The 26,515-nt window shown below is 44.9% G+C and overlaps 1 protein-coding gene across 2 annotated transcripts in view; it reads left to right on the forward strand.

Annotated features, from left to right (window-relative positions):
• cep350 (centrosomal protein 350) overlaps positions 1–26,515 on the forward strand; it is a 173,107-nt gene that overhangs the window by 110,687 nt on the left and 35,905 nt on the right. Inside the window, exons 23-29 of one of the 2 annotated variants that reach the window (XM_067990822.1) lie at positions 29–225; positions 1,853–2,040; positions 4,724–4,811; positions 7,759–7,905; positions 11,100–11,275; positions 20,288–20,410; positions 25,505–25,701. In XM_067990822.1, coding sequence (XP_067846923.1) covers positions 29–225; positions 1,853–2,040; positions 4,724–4,811; positions 7,759–7,905; positions 11,100–11,275; positions 20,288–20,410; positions 25,505–25,701 — 1,116 coding nt within the window. The remainder of the gene's footprint in view (positions 1–28; positions 226–1,852; positions 2,041–4,723; positions 4,812–7,758; positions 7,906–11,099; positions 11,276–20,287; positions 20,411–25,504; positions 25,702–26,515) is intronic. The other variant, XM_067990823.1, reaches the window with a different exon arrangement.

Below are 26,515 nucleotides of genomic sequence, written 5' to 3' on the forward strand. Positions count from 1 at the left end.
CATTGTAAACCGTGTGCGCTCTCTCCAGACTCCGCCTCCATTGCCACGGAGTACTCCCTGAAGTTTGACGAGTCGATGACCGAAGACGAGATCGAAGAGAAGTCCTTCCGCTCCCTGCTGCCATCCGAGAGCCACCGCCGGTTTAACATGGAGAAGAAACGCAGCCGGCAGGACGATTCGGATGAGGACACGGCCCGGGACCAGTCGGCCCTGACGGCTGTCAAAGTGAGTTCATGGATGGGTGGGCCCAGTACGGGGGAGGCATGACAATCACGGGGATCTGAGCGCTTGGGAGCTGGAGTGACATCCGTCAACAACATGACGTGCTAAAAGGGTTAAATTACGAGTACAGGCTGCATAGACTCGGCTTGTATTCCCTTGAGCATAGAAGATTAAGAGGTGATCTAATTCAGGTGTGTATGATGATTAAAGGAATTGATAGGGTAGATAGAGAGAAACTCTTTCCTCTGGTGGGGGAGTCCAGAACAAGAACAAATTAGAGCTAGGCCGTTGAGGGGTGATGTCAGGAAACACTTCTTCACACAAAGGGGAGTGGAAATCTGGAACACACTTCCCCAAAAAGCTGTTGAGGCTGGGGGACAATTGAAAATTTCAAAACTGAGATTGATTGATTTTTGTCAGGTAAGGGTATTAAGGGTTACAGAACCAAGGCGGGTAGAGGGAGTTAAGGTACAGATCAGCCATGATCTATTTGAATGGTGGATTAGGCTCGAGGGGCTGAATGGCCTCCTCCTGTTCCTATGTTCCTAACTTCGGTTAAAAAGGCACGGTAGCATGGCCTTGTGGAAAGCCCAGGCCTTCGGTATGGGTGCTTCAGACACTGCGGGCCATCAACTTGCAGCCCTCTCCATCTCCAGACGCCTCGACCACATCTTGTCACTGGATTGAGATATGGAGTAGCACAGGGAATGTGGGGCAAACTCTGCGCAAATCAACCTCGTGGACAAGTGCCCTTAATCTCCTATCTCCTCTTCTCATCATTACCTTCAATGCACAGTAAAGAATTGTAGTAAATTCTAAAACTTTTACCAGTCGAATCCAACAATTGTTCAGCTGACTGAAAGAGCGAGGAATCCTAGTAGATATTAATCTTGGTCACTTCTCAGTAATTCACTCAGAGTAACAATTTTACTAAAATTTTGCTCCCCTTCACGATGCAGAAATGCTGGTTGGGCGGGGGAGGAATTTGGGAGGTTTAATTGCTCAACAACAAAATTTCACTAAAACGAAAGGAAAATGCTGGAAATCTGGAATAAAAACAAAATGCTGGAAACACTCAGCAGGTCGGGCAGCTTCTGTGGAGAGAGAAACAGCGTTAATGTTTCAGGTCGATGACCTTCCATCAGAACAACAAGGAAGTTTCACTTGTTTACATTGAAATCTGTCCGTCGCACTTTCTTGATTTCCCGCAAACCACCACCCCCAACCCCAAAAAAAACTTCAGTTGTCGATTTGGTTGTTGGTCATTTTTCAGAACCTGGCAGCAAATCGGTGGCTGGGGTCCTGACCAAATAAGGTTGGGTGATGTACCTCGCAGGTTTTGGTGATGGTGTGTTTCATAGAAGATGCGGTAAATTTTGGTAAAATTAAGAAGTGCCCTCCAGCACTCGCTAAACTTGATGAATAAGTGGGACATTTCGGCAAGTTCACATGTGGTACAGCATGTGCCGAGCATGTCTGATGGTACCGGTAGATGCTTTAGTTGATGCTGTTGCCTGCCCTGGGTGTTTAATGTTTTTGAACTAAGGGGCAGGTCTTACCTACGTCAGTGGGGAAGCAGCTCACTTCACTCGCTGTAATATTTGTCTCTCTCTGTCTTTCCATTGTTCAGCACGATTTGAGCATGCCCTTCTCCGGGGGGCAGGACAGTTTTTCCAAATTCACCATGGAGATGGTGAGACAGTACATGAAGGAGGAGGAGATGCGTGCCCAGCACCAGGTGTCGCTGCTCAAGCTGCGAGAACGAGCTCTGAAGGAAAAGACCAAGGCCGAGCTAGCCTGGCTGGACCATCAGAAGAAGTGAGTAGCTGACTCCTGCAGTGATGCCAAACCCAATAGCTTTTCAACATTGCAGTGTATGCAATGTGGGTACAGCACATACATCCAGTAATACTACTTGGGGCAGTGGGATGGGGGTGCAAGCCGTTATTCTTTGCTAAACAGCCTTGCTATGATGGGACCTAATCTCTCTCTCATAATATTATGCAGGTAATCTCACCATATTTCCCCTAATCACTACCATAGATTAAGGATAAAATGAAAGTGATGTTGAAGAATGGTCCAATCGGCATGCAGTCCCATCTGTGTATTGGGTGGCAAGGCCATGTCTATGAGCTCCTATCTGAAAGATCGTGTGATTTTTAAATTCATTCTCGAGATGTGGGCGTTGCTGGCAAGGCCGACATTTATTGCCCATCCCTAGTTGCCCTGAGAAGGTGGCGGTGGGCTTTCTAGAACCACTGCAGTCCTTATAGTGAGGGTATTCCCACAATTCTGTTAGGTAGGGAAGTCCAGGGTTTTGTCGCGGGTTGATACAACTGAGTGTCTTGCTGGGCCACTTCAGAGGGCAGCTAAGTGTCAACCACTTTGGTGAGAGACTGGAATCACACATGGGCCAGACCGGGTAAGGGTGACAGGTTTCCTTCCCTTAAAGGACATTAGTGAACCAGTTGGGTTTTTATGACAATCCGACATCTTCATGGTCACTTTTACTGACAACGGCTTTTTATTTCCAGATTTCCTTTTAACTGATTTCAAATTCTCAAACTGCCCTGGTGGGATTTGAACTCACGTTCTCTGGATTATTAGTCCAGTTATCTGGATCACCCAGCCAATTCATTTTTTTTAAATGTATGTAGTGTATTTTGGTGAAATTTGTTTTTACTGAAATGGTGGATTACAGTGCCTCTGAATATTGGACTAATGTTCCAGGGTTGTTATGGATTGAATCGTGGTTGCTGCAGCTTCTGTTGGACCCAACCACACGAGTCAACCATTCCTCCCTCCACAGTGTTAATGCCCCCATTCAAACCGTAACACTTAGTGGCTTTGTACCTAAAAAGATGGGGGGAGGCAGAAGAGAAAAAAGATCTTTTGTACTGGCTGTGTCCATCCTGCTATCCATCTGTTGATTGAGGGGAGGCGTCAACAACTCCAGGATGGGGAGTAGAGAACGATCTATTAATTTCCAGATCACCCGTCCAGAGACATTAATCCCGAGTGAGATGACCTGATCCTCTCCGACTGACCGTCTCTGACTGCCTACAGATCTGTAGGCAAAGGTAAACTTATTTGCTAGCACAAGGCAGGTAGTGTACACACCACCTGCAGACTGATCCCAAGGGATTTCTATCCCATTCCTCCCAGTCTAAAGGCTAAGGCCAAGACTGATGCCTGTTCTACTGTCATGGATGTAACAATCTTCCACTTGAGTTATTGATCACTATGGGATTTAAATTAGAAACAAAATCTACTCATTTTACAACAGAATAGCTGCAGCAACTGTGAGTGTGACCCACCGACACAACTGTACATTCAACACTTGTCAACAATTGGAGTGACATGTTCTTAAATATGCTCTGCCCCAACTCTACTTTCCTGCACCTAGTCACACAATTACCTTCTTGTGCTGCCAGTTTGACCTTTTTGTAACCCGTCAGTATGACCTTTGTTTTGTATGACCTTGTCCTGAAACTATCCCCACTTCAATACCGCAGCCAAATTCCTTACTATCCCACCCAAAAAATGGATAACTCTTTGCTTTGGTTGTAATTACATAAACAAACAGTGCCAGAACTGATTTAACTGCATTCCATTAAACGAAAGACTGCGTTTTACGGAGACCTGTTCCAACCCAGACCTAGAGAGTTAGTATGCATGTGGTAAACTTAATCACAAACTGCTGTATTAAATCGTGTATGTCTGGGCGAAAAAGGCCTTCAAATTAGAACGGTTTCATCTTAGATTTTAATAACCTGATGGTAAGAATTGCCAATTCATTGTTTTAAAATTGCAATTTGTTTTGTAATTCCAGTCCTGCAGTCATAGGATGGGATCTGCCAGTTGTCATTTAAAGGGATAGCGTATCTTGCTCCAAGTATTCCCTCTATTTGCCATTGAAAAAGGATATTTATAAACCCCTTGTCTGACTTTTCCTCAAACTCCCAGTGTGTCACCATGTTGGCCTCCCTCACTGCTCGGTTGTTCTAGTGACATCACTGGCCGCTATCCTGCAGCTGCTCCAATGAATGCAACAAGGGCAATTTAACTTTGTCCCCTCCCTCCCCAAACTGATGAGCCAGTAGGTTGCTGTATTTTTTATAATTATCTTTTTTAACATAAATTTGGGAGGGGGAGCAATTTGACCAAAAAGTGCTCTTAGACTTTGCTTCCCCATTTAAACATTAAATGATTTGAGAATAAGCAACTTGTCATGATAGTTTTTCTCCAAGTTCAGAGCGACAAACATAGAAGGGAATTAAAGATGGAAAATGTCAAAAAAGGACAAGCTACTTATGAGAATCGTAAGCCCTGATCATCCTGCTTTGGGTTCGGTTGCAAATGCAGCTGTGGTGAAAACTGCACTTCAGTCTGTTCTGAACAATGGAATGGTGCTGCTTTCAAAAAATATGCATTGTCTATACTGATTACGCATTCTGTCTGTGAGATAGGCCTTCATTGCACCGCACTCTCTTTTAACCAGGCGCCTGAGAGACAAAGGGGAAGATGACAAGATGCCGCCCATCCGTAAGAGACAGCGTGGGCTGCTTCTCAGGCTGCAGCAGGAGCAGGTAATACCCATTGAACACTAAAAGGAGGCATGGGGCTAGATTTTCCACCCATTGACTGTGAATGAGGGCGAAATTCAGCCAGAGGTTCTCAGTTGGTTGCAAGCCTTTGTTTTTTTGGGGGCGTGAAGTCTCCAGTTTTTCCTTGTTATACCAACAATAAATATTATTTGAGATTCCCTCTATTTGCTCCAACTGTGGCAAGCGACCTGTTCAGGCTTCCAGTGATGGCACATTGAACCAGTCACCAAGACAGGCCTGAAGATGACTGTCCTCTGATCCCCTGCTTGGTGCTTATCCCTCAGCGATGCAGCTCAGAATCTCCACATATAGAGCTTGAATGAAGACGGGTGTGGCGTCTTGACTTGGCTATGTAAGGATAATGTCTTCCCCCCCCCCCCCCCCCCCCCCCCCCCCCCAACCCACAGGTAACACCACCCTTAACTGCTTGCTTCTGCTCCATGCAGTATATCCTATACCTGGGGATACAATATAACAACAAGTGTACATTGTCCGGTGTATCTGAACACAGTTTTCCAACTGGAGGTTTTTTTGCTATGACTGTCTTGAAGAGCACACCTGTTCAGTTGCAATAATGGAGGGAATGGTGGATTTTGAAGTCACAAGAAAGGTGTTAGTACACTAGCCCAGAATACATGTTATGCTAATTGTTGTGGGTTTAATACTCTGCAATGGATGCACTATTACACACACAAAAAACCAGGTGCCAGCTGAGGCTGGTTGCACCATGCACTTAATTTGTCCTTAATTTGGTATGTTCTGGGCAGGGATGATGCAGCTATGGAGTTTGAAAAGCTGTTTCAATTTTCCTCCTCACACAAGGTTTCCTTGCTCCAATTGCACGGTTTATTTGCGTTAGCTACTTTTATATTGGTGCTGGTTTTAGTTCAGATTCTGGGAGAGCGGTATCCATGAGCCAGCTCCCAGTGTTCACACTAAATCCGGCTCCCTCATCCTTCCAGCAGACCTGTATACCCAGTTTTTATTTTTATAGCTCTTGGATGTTGGTCTCTTGGAATCAGAATAAAAACAAAAGCAGTGCTTGTTTCCCAAACCACTACACTTGGCCTCTTCCCTCTTTTTAATCCCAGAACTATTCCTAATTGCATCTCGCTCAAGCCGCTTACTTTTTCTAAAAAAAACATTTTCTACAGACATTCACTCTTTCTAGAACATACTTTTCCACAGGGCACCTCTGTTTGACCGGCACTCCTCTCTAGGAGCAGGCGGAGGCTGTTCAGCGCCTCGAGCCTGTTCCACCATTCAATTAGATCATGGCTTAGTCTTGGTTCCGTAACCCTTCGTACCCTTGCCCAATAAAAATCTATCGAGCTGAGTTTTGAAATTTTCAATTGACACCCAGCCTGAACAGCTTTTTGGGGATGGGGGGGGAAGAGGAGGAGAGTTCAGATTTCCACCACCCTTTGTGTGAAGAAGTGCTTCCTGACATCACCCCTGAACGGCCTAGCTCTAATTTTAAGGTTATGCCCCTTGTTCTTGTTCCCACCAGAGGAAATAGTTTCTCTATCTTCCCATCAACTCCTTGAATTATCAAACACATCTGTTTTGCTCCTCCCTGTCTATGTGAAAATGAAAGTCTCCCATTATAGCCCATCTCTCTCCCAACCCCTGGCATTGAGCAGTTCTGTGGATGTGTCTCTATGTACCTTCCTTGCATCTGTTACCCATACTGCATCCCAACCCCTCTATCCTTTCCTTTTCGATTCCTCCAATACCTAACTGAGGTGAACTCGAAGCTTACTGTTTTAAAGCATTGCCTGATCTCGAGCCTGTTATGTGTTTACCTTTGTCCCATCACATCCCAGTGCACATTCAGAAATTGCTGCTTTGACCCTCCTCCCACTGCCCCACACACTTTACTCCGCTCCCCCTGAAGGTGCTGATTCTTGCTGGTACATGGTTGGCACAGGTGCTGGCAGCCTGCTGGTACCTTCGCACAGGCTGCAAATGTTGCCTTGTTATTTGCCCGTGGAGTCCATCACAGCCTGGCCAGATCCTGTGTTCGCTCAACATACGCATACTAGGCAGCTAGCTGGAATGGGATCACTGGCTGTTTTTCCTGCTCCTTTTCCCTGAGCACAAGGGCGCGGTGGACAATTTTAACATTTCAACTGCCCAGATGAGATGGGTTAACTCACCACAGACCAAGAATCAAACCTCGGACCTACTGAACTGTTTGGGTTAGTGCTACACACAAATTTCATCTAAAAGATGGGAGAAGCTTTCACAATGAACAAGCATTACGTGTTGTAAAAGATGCACAATTTCTCCTCGATCGTTTAATGAAACAAAGTCCCAGTCACTCATCATCACCCCTGTGCTCGCTGACCTACATTGGCTCCCGGTCCAGCAACGTCTTGATGTTGAAATTCTCATCCTTGTTTTCGAATCCCTCTATGGCCTCGCCCCTCCCTATCTCTGTAACCCTCAGAATTCTGCGCTCATCCCCGATTTTCATCGCTCCACCATTGGCCATATCTTCAGCTGTCTAGGCCCTAAGCTCTAGAAGTGCCTCCCTAAACTTCTCTGCCTCCCTACCCCTCTCTCCTCCTTTAAGACGTTCCTTAAAACTTACACCTTCACCTGACCTAATATCTCCTTATGCGGCTCAGTGTCAAATTTTGTTTGATAACGCTCCTGTGAAGCGCCTTGGGACATTTTACCATGTTAAAGGCGCTGTTTCAATGCAAATTGTTGAAACGATGTATTGGACTGCGTAGCCTGTAACTCCCTGTGGGCCATGGAGTTGTGCATCCTGACCTCATTTGGTGGCTTTTGTCCCTGATTAAACAGCATGCTGTTATTTGCGGTCAGCATCCCCTCTCCCCGATTGGATTGTTTTGTTTCTCATGCTCTAACGTGGTTAAAAACTTTGCCCCCCCCCCCCCCCCCCCCACTTTTGCCACAGGCTGAAATCAAACGTCTACAAGAAGCCAACAGGGCCGCTCGCAAGGAGAGGCAGCTGATCCTGAAACAGCAGGAGGAGATTCAGCGAATGCGCCAGACCACCATCAAAATACAGGAGAAACTCAAATCAGCTGGAGAGGGCAAACTGGTCAGTACCCCACCGTATACACGACACGTGCGAAAGATGTACCCGACTGAACTGTTCAATGCAAGTTTACGCTGAAAATAAGGGACTACATGCCCAGGAGCAGAGATACAATACGATTATACAATAGGAGCTTCCCTTTCAGTAAAATCTGTATCTTATATCAGAATTACTATGTAGATGAAAAATTTAACATTATACAGGGAAAAATATAAGCGAGTTCAGTTTAGCCTGTGGGTGAGGAATGTCAACTTTAGTTTCCCAATAATTTTACTGAGAAGATAACATGTTTACACGTCGTCTTCTGTATAGGCCAAACCTCTCTAATCTTACAACAGCATACATAGGCATTACTGTGCCCACTGTTCGTGTCATAGAAACTGTTTTGACCTTGTGCCCTCAGCTTACTGTCTGGTGTGTATGTTCATGGGTTATCGAGTGTCATTCTACATTGCATAGAATTTACTGCACAGAAACAGGCCATTCAGCCCAACTGGTCTATGCTGGTGTTTTTATGCTCCACATGGGCCTCCTCCCTCCCTACCTGATCTCACCGTATCAACACATCCCACATCAGTGCCAAAGATTGAAGGAGCAGGGAGGCAGCAGGACAGGTTGCCGGTCAGAGGGATCTGGGTTCCATTCTCCCGCCATTACCCCCGATCTCTTCCACCAGCCCTTGTTTGACATTGATAACATAGTGCATAGGAGCAGGAGGAGGCCATTCAGCCCTTTGAGCCTATTCCACCATTCAATTAGATCATGGCTGATCTGTACCTCAACTCCATTTATCTGCCTTGGTTCCAAAACCCTTAATGCCCTTACCTAAAAAAAAAATCTATCGATCTCCATTTTGACATTTTTAATAAGAACATAAGACATAGGAGCAGAAGTAGGCCATACAGCCCCTCGAGCCTGCTCCGCTACTCAATCAGATCATGGCTGATCTTCAACCTCAACTCCACTTTCCTGCCCGATCCCCATATCCCTTGATTCTCTTAGTGTCCAAAATACTATCGATCTCAGACTTGAATATACTCAACGATTGAGCATCCGCAGCCCTCTGGGGTGGAGAATTCCAAAGATTCACAACCCTCTGAGTAAAGAAATTCCTCATCTCAGTCCTAAATGGCCAACCCCTTTTCCTGAGACTATGCCCCTTAGTTCTAGATTCTCCAGCTAAGGGAAACAGCCTCTCAGCCTCTACCTTGTTAAGCCCCCTCAGAATCTTATGTTTCAATGAGATCACTTCTCATTCTTCTAAACTCCAGAGAGTATAGGCCCATTCTACTCGATCTCTCCTCATAGGACAACCCTCTCATCCCAGGAATTAATCTAGTGAACCTTCGTTGTACCGCCTCTAAGGCAAGTATATCCTTCCTTAGATGAGACCAAAACTGTACGCAGTACTCCGGGCCTCACTAAAGCCCTGTACAATTGCAGCAAGACTTCCTTACTCTTGTACTCCAAACCCCTTGTAATAAAGGCCAACATACCATTTGCTTTCCTAATTGCTTGCTGTACTTGCATGTTAACTTTCTGTGTTTCATGTACAAGGACACCCAAATCTCTCTGAACACCAACATTTAATAGTTTCTCACCATTTAATTTTTTTTTCTTCCTACCAAACCTCACATTTCCCCACATTATATACTATCTGCCATCTTGCCCACTCACTTAACCCGTCGATATCCCTTTGCAGACTCTGTCCTCCTCACAGCTTACTTTCCCACCTAGCTCGATCCCTTCATCTAAGTCATTAATATAGATTGTAAATAGCTGAGGCCCAAGCACCGATCCTTGTGGTACCCCACTAGTTACAGCCTGCCAACCTGAGAATGACCCGTTTATTCCTACTCACTGTTTTCTGTCTGTTAACCAATCCTCTATCGATGCTAATACATTACCCCCAACCCCATGAGTCCTTACCTTGTGTAACAACCTTTTAGATGGCACCTTATCGAATGCCTTTCGAAATCCAAATATACTACATCCACTGGTTCTCCTCTATCAACCCTGCTAGTTACATCCTCAATAAACTCTTAATAGATTTCAGAAACATGATTTCCCTTTGATAAGTGTTGACTCTGCTTAATCATATTATGATTTTCTAAGTGCCTCGTTACCATGCCTTTAATAATGGATTCCAGCAATTTCCTGATGTCAGGTTAACTGGCCTGTAGTTCCCTGTTTTCTCTCTCCCTCCTTTCTTGAATAGCGGGGTTACATTTGCTACCTTCCAATCCACAAAGACCGTTCTAGAATCTAGGGAATTTTGGAAGATTAAAACCAATGCATCCACTATCTCTGCAGCCACCTCTTTTACAACCCTCAAATGTAGACCATCAGGTCTAGGGGATTTATCAGCTTTTAGTCCCATTAATTTCTCCAGTACTTTCTCTTTACTAATATTAATTACTTTAAGTTCCTTACTGTCAATAGACCCTTGGTTACCCACTATTTCTGGTATGTTTCTTGTGTCGTCTTCTGTGAAGAAAGATACAAAATATTTGTTTAACTTCTCTGCCCTTTCCTTATTCCTTTGACCTAGCCTCAACAGCTTTGGGTGGGGGGCGGGGGAATGTGTGTGTGAAGGGGAGAGAGTTCCAGATTTCCACTCCCCTTTGTGTGAAGAAGTGCTTCCTGACATCACCCTGAACGGCCGAGCTCTAATTTTAAGATTATGCCCCCTTGTTCTTGACTCTTCTACCGGAGGAAATAGTTTCTCTCAATCTACCCTATCAAATCCTTTAATCATCTTAAATACCTCAATTATATCACCCCTTAATCTTGTATACGCAAGGGAATACAAGCCTAGCTTGTGCAACCTGACCTCATAATTTAACCCTTTTAGCCCCGGTATTATTCTGGTGAATCTGTGCTGCACCCCCTCCAAAGCCAATATATTCTTCCTGAGGTGCAGTACTCCAGATGCGATATGGCATGCATACACACACAACTGTTTATTTCATACCCTTCCTGCCCCAAAACAACAAAAAGCTCTCCCTGGATGAGGGGTAAGCCATCCATAACATTCTTGGTATATCTCTTCAGTTCTGGAAACTGATTCAGGTGATTCCCAGCTGCATTTTGTCCCAAAGAGTTCCAGAGCCGAGCTCCGTTAAACCCTTAGACCCACCTTGTTGTATCCTCAGGCTCAAGCTCTCTGTCTCTAACTTTTTTTTTATTGTGTTAAGGAGCTGCGGAGCGCAGAACAACTCGAGGAGGAGACTGTTTCTAAAGTAAGCCACGCTTCCAGTCCCTTGCAGACAGAAGAGGAGACGCGGAGCCCCTCCCCTGTTTCTATCTCGGGCAGCGAGACCAGCAGCATCATGCAAAAACTGAAGAAGATGCGCAGCCACATGGATGAAAAGTAATACAATACGCACTTACCTTTTGGGGCTTCTATAACGTCTGCTATAAAAACCTGGCAACCCTAACCCACTCCACTCCAGCCCATCCATCTATCAACTGATGCGGGCTGTGTTGGAGGGAGGGAGAGAGAGAGAGCTGGCATTGCTGAGATACAATATTATCTCAGCAATGGTTATGTTGGGCACCGCTGGGAGCTTCCCGTTACCATTTGAACTGTATCACACTTCACTCAGCGTTTGCATTCAGCCACTGGATTAAAAAGCCCGCTCTGTTTCACCGCTCTGTTTCGGAATTGTTGTTCCCCCATCTCTTCACCACCTCTTCTTCCCCCCCCCCCCCCCCCCCCCCCACCCCTTGAAACTCCTCCTCCTCCCAAAGCCAGTGATATTTGCCAGATAATGCGGTTCCACAAGTGCTACCCCAAATTGACCCTCTGAGGTGGTTGGGTATTTGACCTTTGACCCCGGAGAATGGGGCAGCCAAGTCCAAATATGACCTCAGTGACTGTCCGCACATGCACTGCCAGCTGGCCTCATTGGGAACTCTGGCGGGGTTTTTTCCTGCTTTCCCTCGTCATTTGTGTGAGCATCCTTTTTCCCCACTGTCCTGTCCCAACCCTCACGCAATTGGATTGTGAAAGTGAAGTCTTTCAGTGGTGAAACACTCACTTAGCCTTGGGTGGGTGAGTGGAGATATGCCTAGATTTTATTATAATTAATCTTCTTGTTGATATTGTTGGCTTTACATCATTTAACGTAAACTTTTTCTTGCTTATAAGAACTAATTAGATGCGAATGATGTGCCGATTTCTGCTTTAATTAAGCATCTGTCTTTTGAGAATTGTGATATTTTCATGAAACTTAGCTGCTGACTGCACAGTTATTCAAAGCCAGAAGCCCTCGCCCAGTGAGACACTGTTCCTCCCTCCTCCCATATCATTGCACATGCTGTGATGGGTGATGGTCTCAAACTGTACATTGTTTGTCAGTAGATTTGTAACAGAGTTTGAGATGAGTTTGGGTGGCCGGGATTTTCAAAGCTTGAAAAAGACACATCAGATACCTTGAACAAAGAAAGAGGATGGTTGAAGTGTCTAATGCCAATGAAGTGACTCAAGTTAATAAGTCTCACAGTGGAAGAGAAGAGGAATGAAGATTTGAGGTTACTGCTTAGAGAGAAAGGTTTGACGATGCACTGTAATGATTTGGCAATCCCCCCCCCCCCCCCCAACCACAGAAGCCTGTTGGATCTGACTAGGAATAATCAGTGATCCTTTAAAATGGCAACTAGCCGACCATAGCACAGTTAGACTCCACGCGCAGTTTCCTTTGGAGCTAAGCGGTGACTGTAGTTAATACATTTTGGCACATTGTCAAATTGACACAATGAGTTTGGATCATGTTGAGTTAAAATTTCATGCTGGAAGAGTGGGTCTGATTCATGATTTTAGGAGGAGGATGCTTTTAATACAGTAAAAACGAACGCCTTCAAAGTTTGCGGAAAATTAGGCAGGTTCCCCAGGATAGGTGGCAAGCAGAAGCTGGTGGCAGTCACATGGGTCAGGTCTGCATTGAAGGTCTATCCTTGGATATAAGGGGGTCGGTCACTCCTTTAAGGTTATATTTGGAGGTTTGATGCCAGTGACCTATTAAGGATCAATGAAGGTTAGAGTCTTTGTTCACTTCTTCATCCCTAATTATATCTTGATCGTGCTGCCCTGGTACAGAACGTTAAACATGGTAGTTGTCCAGTGATGGACAATCTAATGAGAACTTGCGACAGCCCCCCTTAGGGAGATGGGCCTCTTGCCTGTTTGAGCTGCTCTAAGGTATTGTATTTAATCTGGAAAACGACTGAACCCGCTGGAGGACGTCCCTACGTAGAAACCAGTTTGTCCCCTGTGCTAGGTGTAACCATTGAGGCCACTTGAGAAGCAAAATAGAGCGAGCATGGGAACAATAGAAGAGGTGCACCAGGGTTCTGATTTAGAAAGATGGCTGCTACTAGTATGGTCCAGTGAACAAAGCAAGAAGCTCAACCTTAATGACCCATCCCACTGAAGTAGTAGTAGCGAGGATATCTTTTAGGGGAAATAGTGAGGGAATACCCCAACAAAAAATAAATAGAGATCTTAAAGACAAAGTTCAGAGTTTGAATGAGAATTTGGGGAAATTAACAAACCTTTGAGAATACGGCCGCTTCCTCGGCTGAGTATTTGATCACGGAAGGCAAACGTTTAATAAGCTTTCCTTTGTCAAGAGACTTGAGCAACTTCTCATGCGAATTGAATTAAACAGTAAAGCCTGCATATGTTCTAAGACTATCAAACAGTTCTACATAATGCCTGTTGATATCTGCTGCCATAAGAGTGGTAGAAAGATGTCAATCCACCCATCGGGTAAGCAAGGAGCCTGACCTCTGCAGCGTCTCCAGTTTGAATGCATTGATTGAATCTTGCATGATCTCAGTGGGCTGCTTGTGTGAGGTCCAGTTTGTGCACGGGCCTGTACTCACTAACAATACTTACTCTTAACCCCTGAGTGGGGACGGACTTTTCACCTTTCAAAATCTGCATCTTCATCCCATCGGCAAGATTTCTGTGCAGTTCTAATTCAGTTAAACCGGTGAAAAGCATAAGTGTGTATGAAGTTGTAGGCTTCTGCCATCTTTTCCTGAGTTTGATGTTGATGATGATAAAATGATACTGAACTTTCAATGGGTAGAGGAGCTACTGAAGTTCTCAATCCAACCCTAAAGCCTAGTGGTGACCCCCTCCCCCTTCCTCTGAAGGGACTTTAATTCCCATTTTTACATAGTGAAAATAAAAATGATAACCTGACGAGTGGGATTAATGACCGGAAACTTGCTTAAAAGGATTCTGTTTTTTGAGGGAGGAAGTCATGGGGAGGCCTGGCATGTAGTAATCAGTCTGGTAATGGAACTACATTTAACAATTCTTTAAACTTCAGTGAAAGGGCCACTCAAATGAAAATCTTCATATCTGAGATGGGGAGAGCTCTCAGAAAGCATGGTCATTGCGTGGAAGGTAGATTACTATTATCTCTGCCATAACTATGTAACCCAAAGTGTCTCTGTCCATTCATGTGTGCATTTTAGCTGCTGCTCTGAACCCAAGCTCATTTCTTCTATATCCTTTTGTTTTCTCTTGGGCCCTTCTCGCCTGTCTCCTCCCCTTCCCGTCACCCAGTTACACCACCTTTCTTTTCTCTTTCCCCCATCCCGACCCCAGCCGATCATTACTTCACAGCCCCTCTATCTTCCTACTATTTTGCCTTTCCAGGCTTAAAACCCCTTTGAATAAGGCCAGAGATACCCTTTGTGCCTCTCTTGGCAGCCTCTGAAGGGCCCATCGAGATATTCATCGCTACCTACTTATGAGCAGCAACCCCAACTGCCCCATCCTCCTCTTGCTGCACTTTATGGAACCTTGCCCACCTCCTTCCTGTCCCACTCACGCCACCCATCATTACTCCCTTGGACACTGCCGACTGATCAATCTCCGCCCCACTCCACGTATCCTACCAGAATGTCTGTTAAATCATGAACCAGGCCCTTGCTATCCACAACCTTATTTTGAATGATTGCATTAACATCCTTTGACTGAAAATTAACTTACAGATGGTGACACTTTGCCCCTTACTGAAGCCTTCCTGTCTGGTTGTACTTTCCACAATGTGCCCAACCTAATTTGCCACAGTGGTGGTGTGGCCTTTATCACCAAGGTGCAGCTTGGTCTCTTCCCCCTACTCCTCTGATGCCTTCTCACCCTTTAAGCTCCTCACCCTTTTCCACCTCTCGCCTCTTCTTTAAAGTCCTCATTGTCTACCACCCCCAGACTCCACCTTGAGTTTCTCCCCAAGATCTCCTTCCTCCTTTCTTCCCTCAGCCTCTGCACTGATGACTCCTCATCCTTAGTGATTTCAATCTTCATCTTGCCTCCTCTTGCTTTTCTTTGTATTCACTGCCTTCTTGCCTTCGCTTAACCTCTCCTCCCATATAACCTCTCCTACCCATCTCATCCATCTCCTGTGATCTCTCTACTCTCGTGGTCTCAGTCACTGAGGCTGAGACCAGGTCGTCTCCCACCATGTCCTTATATTCCTAACCCACTTCCAACCTGATTTCCTCCTGCATCTATCCTTGGGGGAAAAAAACTCACCCCCAAGTCATTTACAACTGCACTTTCAAACTTCTAACTGTTTAATCTTTACACTCTCCCATTCTGGTTGTTCCCCATCTTCGTTCCCTGATTTCCAAGGGAGGACTTGAGCATATCTGGCACACAACTGGGTTAGCCCTCCATCTCCGGACCTGGCTGGACCACATCAAGCACTATCAAGCCTTGCGCTCCTCTCCCAAAACAGTCCACTATTTCAGGAACATTCTGGCTTCTTTTCTTCTCTACCAACTGTCTCCTTAAACCCCATCCACCCTCAATTCCAACAACAAATGCAAGAAGCTCATGGACTTCTTTGTCACTAAGATTGAGACCATCCGTTCAGTTGCCTTTGCTGCTTCCTCCCTTCCTCTATGGAAGGACCCTTGGAGAGGGGGTACAGTGCAGATTCACCAGAATGACACCAGGGCTTATAAGGGTAAATTATGACACGTTACATAAACTTGGATTATATTCCCTTGAGTTTAGAAAGTTGAGGGGTGATCTAATCGCGATGTTAATAACGATTAAGGGATTTGATAGGGTAGATAGAAAAAACTATTTCCTCTGGTGGGGAAGTCCTGAACAAGGGGCCATAATCTTAAAATTGGAGCTAGGCCATTTAGGAGTGAAATCAGGAAGCACTTCTTCACACAAAGGATAGTTGAAATCTGGAATTCTCTTCCCCCAAAAGGCTGTGGATGCGGGGGATCAATTGAAATTTCAAGACTGAAATTGATAGATTTTTGTTAGGTAAGGGTATCATGGGATATGGGACAACGGTGGTAAAATGGAGTTGAGGTACAGATCAGGCGTGATCTAATTGAATGGTGGAACGGGCTCAAGGGGCTGAATGGTCTACTCCTGTTCCTTTACTACCAAGTCAAACCACCCCTCCTGGCTCCCCCCTGCCTTACATCTGAACCCACATCTTTTTTTCTTGTTTCTCTTCCTTCTCCTCTTGTGCCCTCTTTATGAGCACATCTTTTCCACAAGACCTGCCTCCTGGTCCCTTGACCCCATTCTCTCCAAACTGCTGACCACCTAGTTTCCCATCCAGGCCCCCTTGCTACCTAACATTGTAAATGCTTCCCCCCCCCCCCCCCGCCACCTTTCATAAAACCATCATCACCCCCTCCTCAAAAAAAAATCCACCATTGACCTTTCTGTCCTTGTAAGCCATCTCCAATCTCCCTTTCCTCTCCCAAGTCTTTGTTCGTGTTACTGCTTTCCAAATCTGTTCCCGTTTTCCCACAACCCCCTATTTAAAACGTTCCAGATTTCTGCCCCCTGCCACAGCACTGAAACAGCCCTTGTCAAAGTCACACATGACATCCTCTGTGACACTGACACTGGTGCTTGCTTTATCCCTCCTTGTCCTCCTTGGCCACACTGTCCTCCTTCAACACCTTCCCTCCATTGTCCAGCTCAGTGGGGCTGCTCCCTCTTTGTTTCACTGCTGCCTATCCAATCGTAGCCACAGCATCCCTAGCAATGGCTCCTCTTCCCTCCCCCGCACCATTGCCTCGAGTCCCCCAAGTATCTATCTTTTGCCCACTCCATCCCCTTGACGACGTCATCTGCAGACATGGGGTCAGCTTCTACATCGGTGCTGATGACACCTAGCTCTATCTGCCCAACACCCCTCTTGGCCCCTCCACTGTCTGTGTTGTCTGCTTGTCCAACATTCAATCTGGGATGAGCCACAGTTTCCTCCAGCTAAACATTGGGAAGACCAAAACCTTGGTCTGCGACCCCCAGCACAGACTCTGTACCATCACCGATTCCATTCCCCCCCCACCTGCACGTTGCCTCAGGTTGAACCTCAACGTCCTATTCAACCACACATCTTCTCCATCACAAAGATCACTTACTTCCACTTTCATAACACTGCCCACCATTGCCCCTGCCTCAGCCAGTCTACTGCTGAAATTCTTATACCTCCAGACTTAGCTAACCCAATGCTCTCCTGGATGACCTCCCATCCTCCAGTCTCCATAAACTTCAGCTCGTGCAAAACTCTGCTGCGCATATCCTATCCCACACCAAGTCTTGCTGTCCTACGTTGGCTCCTGATCTCCCAGTGTATCCAATTTAAAATTTTAATTCTTTTGTTTAAATTCTATCAGGACCTCCCCCCTCCCCTTCTCTGTAACCTCCTCCAGCCCTACAACCCAACTCCATACTCTCCTCTGTCTCTGGCATCTTGTGCATCTTCCTCCCATTTACCCTACCATTGATCGCCATGTGTTGAGCCGCCTAGGCCCCACGCTTTGGAATTCTCTCCCTAAACCCCTCCACCTCTCTATCCCCCTCTCTTTTTTAAGGTTCTCCTTAAAGCCCACCTCTTCGGCTAAGTTTTTGGTCACCCCTCGCAATATCTCCTCTCCATTTATACCTCATGCCTCTGTGAAGCTCTTTGGAACGTTTTTTGTAAGTTATATAAATGCAAGTTGTTGGTCCAAATGGAAGGCAGCTGATCGATTTGTCTTGGTGCTAGTCTAATTTTCTGACTCTGGATATTCCCTAAAGGCACAGGCTGATCGATAACTGACATACACTCTGCTTCACAGTAAAACCTCAAATGTTGGCTTATATAACTTGTCAGGGAATCGGGGAGTTATCAGTTTAAACGACCTCCGTTTTAAAAACTGCAGCTGAAAGATCCACCGATGTGGCCCTCAAAGTATGTTACAGCCACGTTTGGTTTAATTCCAGCTTTTAAAGAGAGCATCATCCCCACTTTTTTGGGGGTGGGGAAGGAAGAGAAGTACTTACCTCTAAGGTGCTCTCACTTGTGGAATACTTTGTAATGCTCAGTATCCCATTGAGTTTCACCTCGTTCAGTCCATTGTACTTTTAGTTTGTAATTTCTGGCAGCAGTTTATCTCTCAAGCTGCCGATGAAACACATGTAGTATGTAGTCTACCCATAATTCAAATTAGTTACAAAAAAAAGGAATTATCCAATATTTTGAATTACGTAAATGACGCAAAGTGGGAAATTAATGCTCAAAAAAGCATCAGATAATTCGAATTAAGCGACTTCAAATTAAGAGTGCCATTTCTGTAGCTTCATGCCCTTGTTTGAGGTGGTGTGCATGTAGACGGAGCTTGCCCTATCTAACCCTCACAGTTTCTGTTTCCATCTTGTGTCTGACACAACTGCTGCTAACATGCTTTCTCTGCAGTGGTTCTTTAAAATCTAGAATAGAAATCTCCTAATGTCTATTTAATAACTGTTCAATGATGTGTACTGCTTGCACTGGGAGTTTGAAATCATTGTTGTGCACCCTAGTTGCACACTGTTATATGACACTAATGCTCTGTGCCAGAGAGTGCTGGGTCCAGGCCTGTAATTCCTCACTTGATGACCTGTAGTTTACGATGAGGAAGTGCTGTGAAGACACCCAAGTGTTTCACCACGTGGAGAGAGGGAGGAAGAATCAAAGGCCAAGTCAAATTAATTTACTTCATTTGTAAACAATTTTACAACACCAAGTTATAGTCCAACGATTTTATTTTTAATCCCACAAGCTTTCGGGGGCTTTCCCCTTCCTCAGGCGGTGTGGAAGTTACAATTGGACTGGGGTTAACAATTGTTTACAATTGTTAACCCCAGTCCATCACCGGCATCTCCACATCATAATTTACTTCAGCCCACTGACAGCTTGAGGTGACTTACCAAACATAAGCCCCTTCAATTAGAGAATGATGTGTGGCAAGGAGGGGCAGGGGGAGTACACACGTTTTAAGATGGGTCTTCAAAAGGTTTCATTATGATCAACTGCATCTTGTAAAATAATAATTTACACTTCGAGAGTAGGGAAGACCGTTATGACAATTTGCTTTGTGTGGAGATTTATAAAAAATTCTTCACATTTTTAACCCTTAAGACTTGACCGTGTAGCTAAGTGGTATCCATTTCAGTGCACCACCTTCCACTTGTTACAGGCCTTTTAGTTTTCTAAAATGGAGGCAATGGTTATGCAGGTCTCACCGCCTCAGCAGAATGGTACAGTTCCAAAAATCAGACTGGAGGAAGACAGCGATCCCTCTGATGCCCAGTGTGAATTGCAGTCATGGGACAATCTGTCCCAGTCTCTGTAGCTGGATGAGCGAAGATTAGAATCCCTGGGACATCTTTGGGGAGCTCTGCGAGTAGTCACTTTAGAACCACAGCAGTGAAAGTCAGAAGACTGATTTTACGTCCTTTGCCATTGACAGAGGTTGGCTGAAAATGAGAAACTGCCCTGGGGGAGAGCCATACTCATCCCACTAGAGTCAACGGATTAGAGTGTGTTGGGATGGGGGGCGGGGTGGGATGGGATGGGGCAGCCATGTGAATCTGGACCATTGCTTTAATTCACCCTCTTCACTTTCCCTTCCCCAATTCTGAGAGAGAGTGTGTGTCAATGTGTGGACACAAACTCTACCCCTGTAATATCGAGGACCATCTCTCCATATGTAATTGTAGGCTCAGATCCCAATGCTGGCTGCCACTCTCAGCCATATTCCGATGGGTTTGCAGGCTGTGGTTGGATTATTAGGTTGGCAGCTCTGGTACTTAAGGTTCCACCCAAGAAGAGAGAGAGAGGAGCCGATGTAGGCTTTGATGGTGAGCATCTTTGACATTTGAAGTCATAGAATCTCTCCCAGCAGGAGTTGGATCGAGGCAAGAGGTGGAGGGAGGGTGGATACCAAATGGTTTTATGCTATAAGTGGAATTTCTGCTTAAAATGTGAGGTTTTCTCTATATCTAAAAGATGAAGGAGTTTTGGGGAAATACTCAGCTGTTGTCTTTTTTTTCTCCTGTTTTGCCTCCTTTTTGTAGACACTGCTCTCCTGTCCACTACTTCTTCTCTGTCTTTACGTCTCACCACTGGGCCTCTCTCAGTGTCTGTTTCCCCAATCTACATCCCAAATTCCAGCTGTACATCTACAACCAGCTGGTCAGGTACTGTGCAACCTCTGCTTCTCTCACTGATCGAGCATGCTCTGTTCCATCACCTGCACGTGGGGAGGGGGGGACGAGGGGGGTGGGGGAGGGAAGAGGGGAGAATTGCGCAGAGAAAACTTAAGTTCCTCTGACTCTCAGTTGTGGCTTCATGTAGATGCATCAAGCTGCTGCTGGCAAAATACAGCAGACTTCACAGATGAACTGAAACATGCTTATTAAAGGGGCTTTATCATGGATGTGAGAGATCAAAGTTACACTAACAGTCTGAACTGCTAATGCCAACAGAATATTATTGAAGACTTAACTATTTTAAACTCTGAATAGGACTGTTGGAAAGGTTGTGACAGAGACGTAGCTCACTGCTCCCATTAAAGGCATCTTTAAGTTACATACATAAATTTGAGTTGCAAGCCTGAAATTCCATATGGCAGTGTCCCTTTAACAGTATAAATGGCTTTGGTGAGCAGTTGAGATTTTACCACTTTCATTCTCTCATGAACATTAGGTACTTAAAAACTTATTGGGACAAAATATCACAGTATTCACCGAGTGAACTTCTAGAATATCTGAAAAGTGCGCATGTAATGGGTTATGTTTAAATGCCTAATTTTAAAAAGCACTGGCCCCTCTCAATTCTTTGATTCACAATTTAAACTAGTAATTCACTGAGAGAATTGAAAGTACAAACATTTTCCTGGGCACAGTGCTACATTAACCAGCACACTGGGCAACCTCACAGACAGTTGGGAATGTTGCCAAGATACCAGCTATGGGAGGCATTCTGTATTTATTCCCAAGTTGTGTTTGATTCTGCTTCAGAGCTATTTTATCCTCCATTTTTCTTTTGCTTTAATCTGCATTAGGATTTAAGTTAATTACATTGCAGCATTTCTGCATCTCTCCTACCCTGAACTAAATTACTATTCCCTTCCCCACTTCTTGCCTTGGAATCCCTATTTTTGGAAGTTAAGTGATGGCATTTCTACTGTTCAGAATCTGGTGTAGGGGGCGTTCATTTGCCTTTCTCCCCTCCTCCTCCTCTTCCTCCCCCCCCCCCCCCCCCCGCCCCCCTCAGTTTTCTGGAGGAAAGCATCTGGCACTGATGGCAGGACCCAAGTTGCAATATAGGCGTAACCCCTCTGGTACAGTGTAGCAGCACACGAATCCTGTTGTTACTGTACTGTATCTCTGTTACAGGTGAAATGTTTTAAGTACAGTTCTTCCTTTTGTTCACCCTCTGCATCCAGATGAATGGGCCATCATCAGTGGAGAGATGCCATGTGGTAGCCTTGTTAGGACATTTCACCATCACCCTGTTCAATCCATGACTTCATGACCTCTTTATCTTCTACAAAGTGTTGTGAATGTTCAGACATTAAATCTTTAACCTTGTGCTTGACATTACCATCAGCACAAGTTTCGTTGGTCACCTTATTCCATTGTCCTTGTCCTCAACCTGGTTTCACCAATCTTGTTACAAGTCTTTCTCAGTGATCATTTCCAAGAATTTTAGGCTTCCCCTAGAAGGTCGAGCTTTTAGAAACTTCCTCCTTGGGGAAAGATCTTTTTGAGGGGCACAGGTGGAGATCATGCTGAAACATTTCAACAAATGCCACCAAGCCTTAAGGATAATCCCTAGCGTGGTTCTAATCTGCCCTGCCCCTCTATGTACATAATGGTACAAATCTACCAACTACTGTGCAGATGTTTCTGAAAGTTGTGCTTCAATAGATTAAACTAAGAATGACATAGATTAAAGTGCAATAGGAACCAATTAATGAACTTCAGATAATATTTTAGATTCGGCCTTAGCCACATGAAACTAAACTAGAGTGGATCCATTATCAAATGACGATCCTGTAAAGCCATACAGGCAAACCCTGACCACATCAGGGACTTAATAACCCGGAATCTCATAGGCAGCTGCAGGAAACACTTAGTTTTTGTCTGTTTACCTTGAGGTTCTTTTAAGCCTATGTGTAAAGCCCTCTCTGACGTGCAAAAAAGACTGTGCCCTTAAAAAGATACAACATCCAACTGTACCAAGAGAGACTCATAATTGGGCCATTTTACATCCCTCCAAATTCTGCTTTGAACAAGGATTTCATACCTGCATACTTTTTTTTTTCTTTCCTATTCCCTTATGGAATATTACAAAGCTAACTTGGAACAATGATGGAACAGTTTCCTTCATCTAGGGCTGAAAAATCATAAAGCCAATGTTCCACATACAGATAAAGTACAATAAATTGATAACCAGACCTGTTCTCCCAATAGCCCAAGGAGCTGAATGCTTTAGGGGAGGGGCAAGGAGGGTGTGTGCATAGGGTGCAATTGAAATGAAGTTTGTAGTTTATCGAGCTCACATTACTCCATTAACCTTTTCTTTGGGGGTTCTTCAATGTCAAGACCTTTCTGCTATCTGATTACCCGTGCACAGAGTAACCACTCCATCGCTTTCCTTCAGACATCTTAGAAGATAATTTTGGGACTATGAATGCCTCTGTTGGGAGCTAGTGAACTGTACCAGAGAAGAGTGCTCCTTTTTAAATTGAATATTCCTACCGAGGAACCTTTGCTTGCTAAGCCAGAAGCGTTTAGGGCTTTACTCCCACTGGTTCATTGTTCCAAAAAGGGCAGCAAGCTTTCAGCCCATTCTGGACCCTGAAGGTCTTGAAATCAATTGTGAAGGAAAGATCCTAGTTAGTAATGTTACCACAGTTAATATGGACTATGGCTGGTGACTATTGACTTCAAGGGTGCATCTTTCCACACTGGTGAGAATCCCGTTGGGTACAGTAGCATCTAAAATGTTTCAATGGTATTGATAGAGTACAAAAGCTGAGAGTTGAGGAGTGTGGATTAACTGCATCAATGATGAATCAAGTCGGTCTACACACACTATGGAGGGGATAGAGGGAAATGGAGTTTGGTCGAACCAGGGTTAATGGCATCGCCTCAAACCAGTGAATCTGGAAGGAGGGGGATAACGTAATGGACACAGTTTGCAGGATCCAAAGTAGGCATTTCGGGGGAGCATCCATTTCAAAGCACATGCAGGAAAATTGAATGGAGATAGTATTGATCGTGAATGGCAGAGCTGTTAAATTGTTGTCGCTAAAAGTAGGTCACGTTATCAAAGCAAGTTTCATATTCTTTACCCGGGAAATTGGCTCGTGTCTTGTGTCCGTTCATCCTGTGTCATGGGTATAAGGCAATTTAAATAGGAGCTCTCAATTTAACAATTTAAATTAATCAATGAAATATTCAAGTCCTACTGGACATTTATTTTTGAATTGCTGTGAGTAATCCCTGAATTTACCAGACAGTGGGCAATTCTGGAACATTCTGAAGGTTTATAATGAAGCTGCATTTACACTATTAAAGAGGCACACCATACAAGTTAAAATGGCATACTGAGGAAGTCCAAGACAATACATAGCTCACTTTATGAATGAGTTACCCAATGCTCCCAGACCATAGCTATCCCAGTACTATCACAACCCAGGGTCTTCTCCCCAGTACTCCCAGATCTTTCCAGAACCCCCCTCTCACTGTACCCACACCACACCCAAGTACGTATGGTGACACCTGTTTTCTAGTTCTTTAACAAGTCAAGTGGCGATTTTAGGAACAATTCGCAGTGTTTCTTAAATCCTGAGGCTGTATGAAGTAAACCCTTTGTAGCAGTAAATGGAAAGTGTGACATTGAACCCACCAATGGGTCTATATATTGACTGAACCTTTTGCAAATCTGAGAGCATTGCCTTCATGTGAGTGGGGATACCAGTTTCGAGCTCTCTTTTTAAATACATAGGTCTTGGAATGACTATACTTCACAATCAGTGTTCAAAGGAGATTGGTTGTGTGAAACACTGCAGGGTGTTGTGTTGAGGTACCCAGTTTTGGGTGGGAGAGCTCTATTACAGATGAATTTGGGATGGGGTGCTGCTTAATGAAATAAAGCTTTTTTTTTGAAATGAGGTGTCCTTGAGTAACTGAAGTGTGGAAACTGCTCATGTTCAGAACACACCTTCCAGTGAAACTAATTCCATTGGTTGGGGAGTCTAGCACTAGGGGATATAGCCTAAAAATTAGAGTCAGGACTTTCAGGAGTAAAGTTAGGAAGCACTTCTTTATGTGCTGTCTTCCGCAAACGTCAGTTGATGCTAGCTCAATTGTTAATTTTAAATCTGAGTTTGACAGATTTTTGTTAACCAAAGGTATTAAGGGATATAGGGCTAGGGCGGGTATGTGGAGTTAGGTCACAAATTAGCCATGATCTCATTGAATGGTGGAACAGGCTCGAGGGGCTAAATGGCCTCCTCCTGTTCCAATGTTCTGTGTTGATATGTTCCAGTCTGTTTTTTAAATGGAGGTCAACAAAGATCATCATCATTTGGCTTGGGGAGGGAGGCTGCAGTTCTTACAAACTAGGTTGGTAATCCCCAAGTTAAATAGAGCATAATTCTACCTACTTTTCAAACAATTACGCTGCCAATTGGAGGGGAAATCTAAATATAGGAAAGCACTAATATCATTTGTCCTGTCGCGGCCACCCCATTAATATACTTTGAGTGCAGTATGGGATTGGAGTTTTGTTTGCTGGGATCCTTGGAGGCCCTAGACCAGGAAGGTCTGAATTACAATCCCTGGGCTAGGCAGAGTTACCAGATCTCAACTGAGGCTTATGGTAGGGAAATCTGAGTAAGCCTGGAGGGGTTTTAAAAAGAAATGAACGTTGGAAAGTGGAGCCATGCAATGATTGAAGCAGCCAGTTTTTACTTGTATCAGTGCGTCACCAAACTCAGAGAAAATCCTGTCAAATGCATTGATTAACTGTACTTGGCCTATTTACATGCAGCACTGATAGCACTGCTACAGTATTATAGGACTCATGAATTATACAAGAAAGAGACTCTTGCCCTGAATTTTATAGATAATTGTGAAACTATAACCCAAGCCGAGAGTGCTGAGTTCAAAATGTAAGAATTGTAAGTTTTGAGCTGTGGGTTAATATCTGATTGTACAAATAAATGTTGGCACGTTGCTGACTCTCTCTCTCTCTCTCACCGCTCCCATTTCCATCAGGTTCCTCACTAAGCGGGAGCAGAAACTGATGCATCGGCGAAGGCATGCAGAGGAACTGCTTGAGTGGAAACGGCGGCTGGATGCAGAGGAAGCTGAGATCCGGCGTATGGAAAAACAGGCCGTGGCTGCATGGGACAAGGAACTCAAACAAAAGGTGGTAAAGAGAGAGGCGAGCGAGAGAAGTCCAGGGTCTAAAGGTAAGTGTAGGAATCTGTCTCTGATTCCATTTATTTTCCCTTTTCTCCCCAAAATTTCTGTGTCTCAAAGCTAGTAATAGGTGCTGGGGTACAGGTATAGCGGTGCTGGCAGCCTCCAGCAACTTGCTTAAGTGGCTGTTCATGATGTCATCTGGTTATTTGACTGTGAGGGCATCACCTGATGAACCTGACCCTGTTGTGGACTAATGTCCACAAGTGCACTCTTGTCAGTCAGGATGACTGGATAGGGATCAGGAGCGGAGGGATGAGGGCCATTTTATGGGTCTTTTTTGCATCTGGTATTTCAGGAAATCAGATTTCCCTACCATAGTCTCAGTTGCGATCTGGTAACTCGGCCCAGCGCAGGGATTGTAAACAGGACCTTCCTTGACTGTGGCTCAGTACCAGTTACCAGTACCAGTGGAGTGCAGTTAGCCACTCAGCCTCTCAGGGGGAGCCCCCTAGTTTCAGCTTTTAATTCCTGTTGCTGTCTCTGGGCATCACTTGCACAGTTGAGCAGCAGCAGGGGTTGTAAACAGAGTGTGAGTTGGTTGGCAGTGTTTCCACAAGGCTCACCTGGGTACTAATAGACTACAGGAATAATCACACTTGAGCCAATATACTCCTTGTGCGATATTATTAATTCATCACCTCATTGATCCCACCATTATCAGCAGCGACAGACCAAGATTTGCAGGGATACGGGGGAATGGGACTAACGGATTGCTCTTACAAAGAGCCGGCACGGACTCGATGGGCCGAATGGCTGCCTCCTGTGCTGTAACCATTCTATGATTCTATGACCTGTAACACT

Source organism: Heptranchias perlo, chromosome 9 (genome assembly GCF_035084215.1).
Source record: "Heptranchias perlo isolate sHepPer1 chromosome 9, sHepPer1.hap1, whole genome shotgun sequence".
In the NCBI taxonomy this organism is placed as follows: Eukaryota; Metazoa; Chordata; class Chondrichthyes; order Hexanchiformes; family Hexanchidae; genus Heptranchias; species Heptranchias perlo.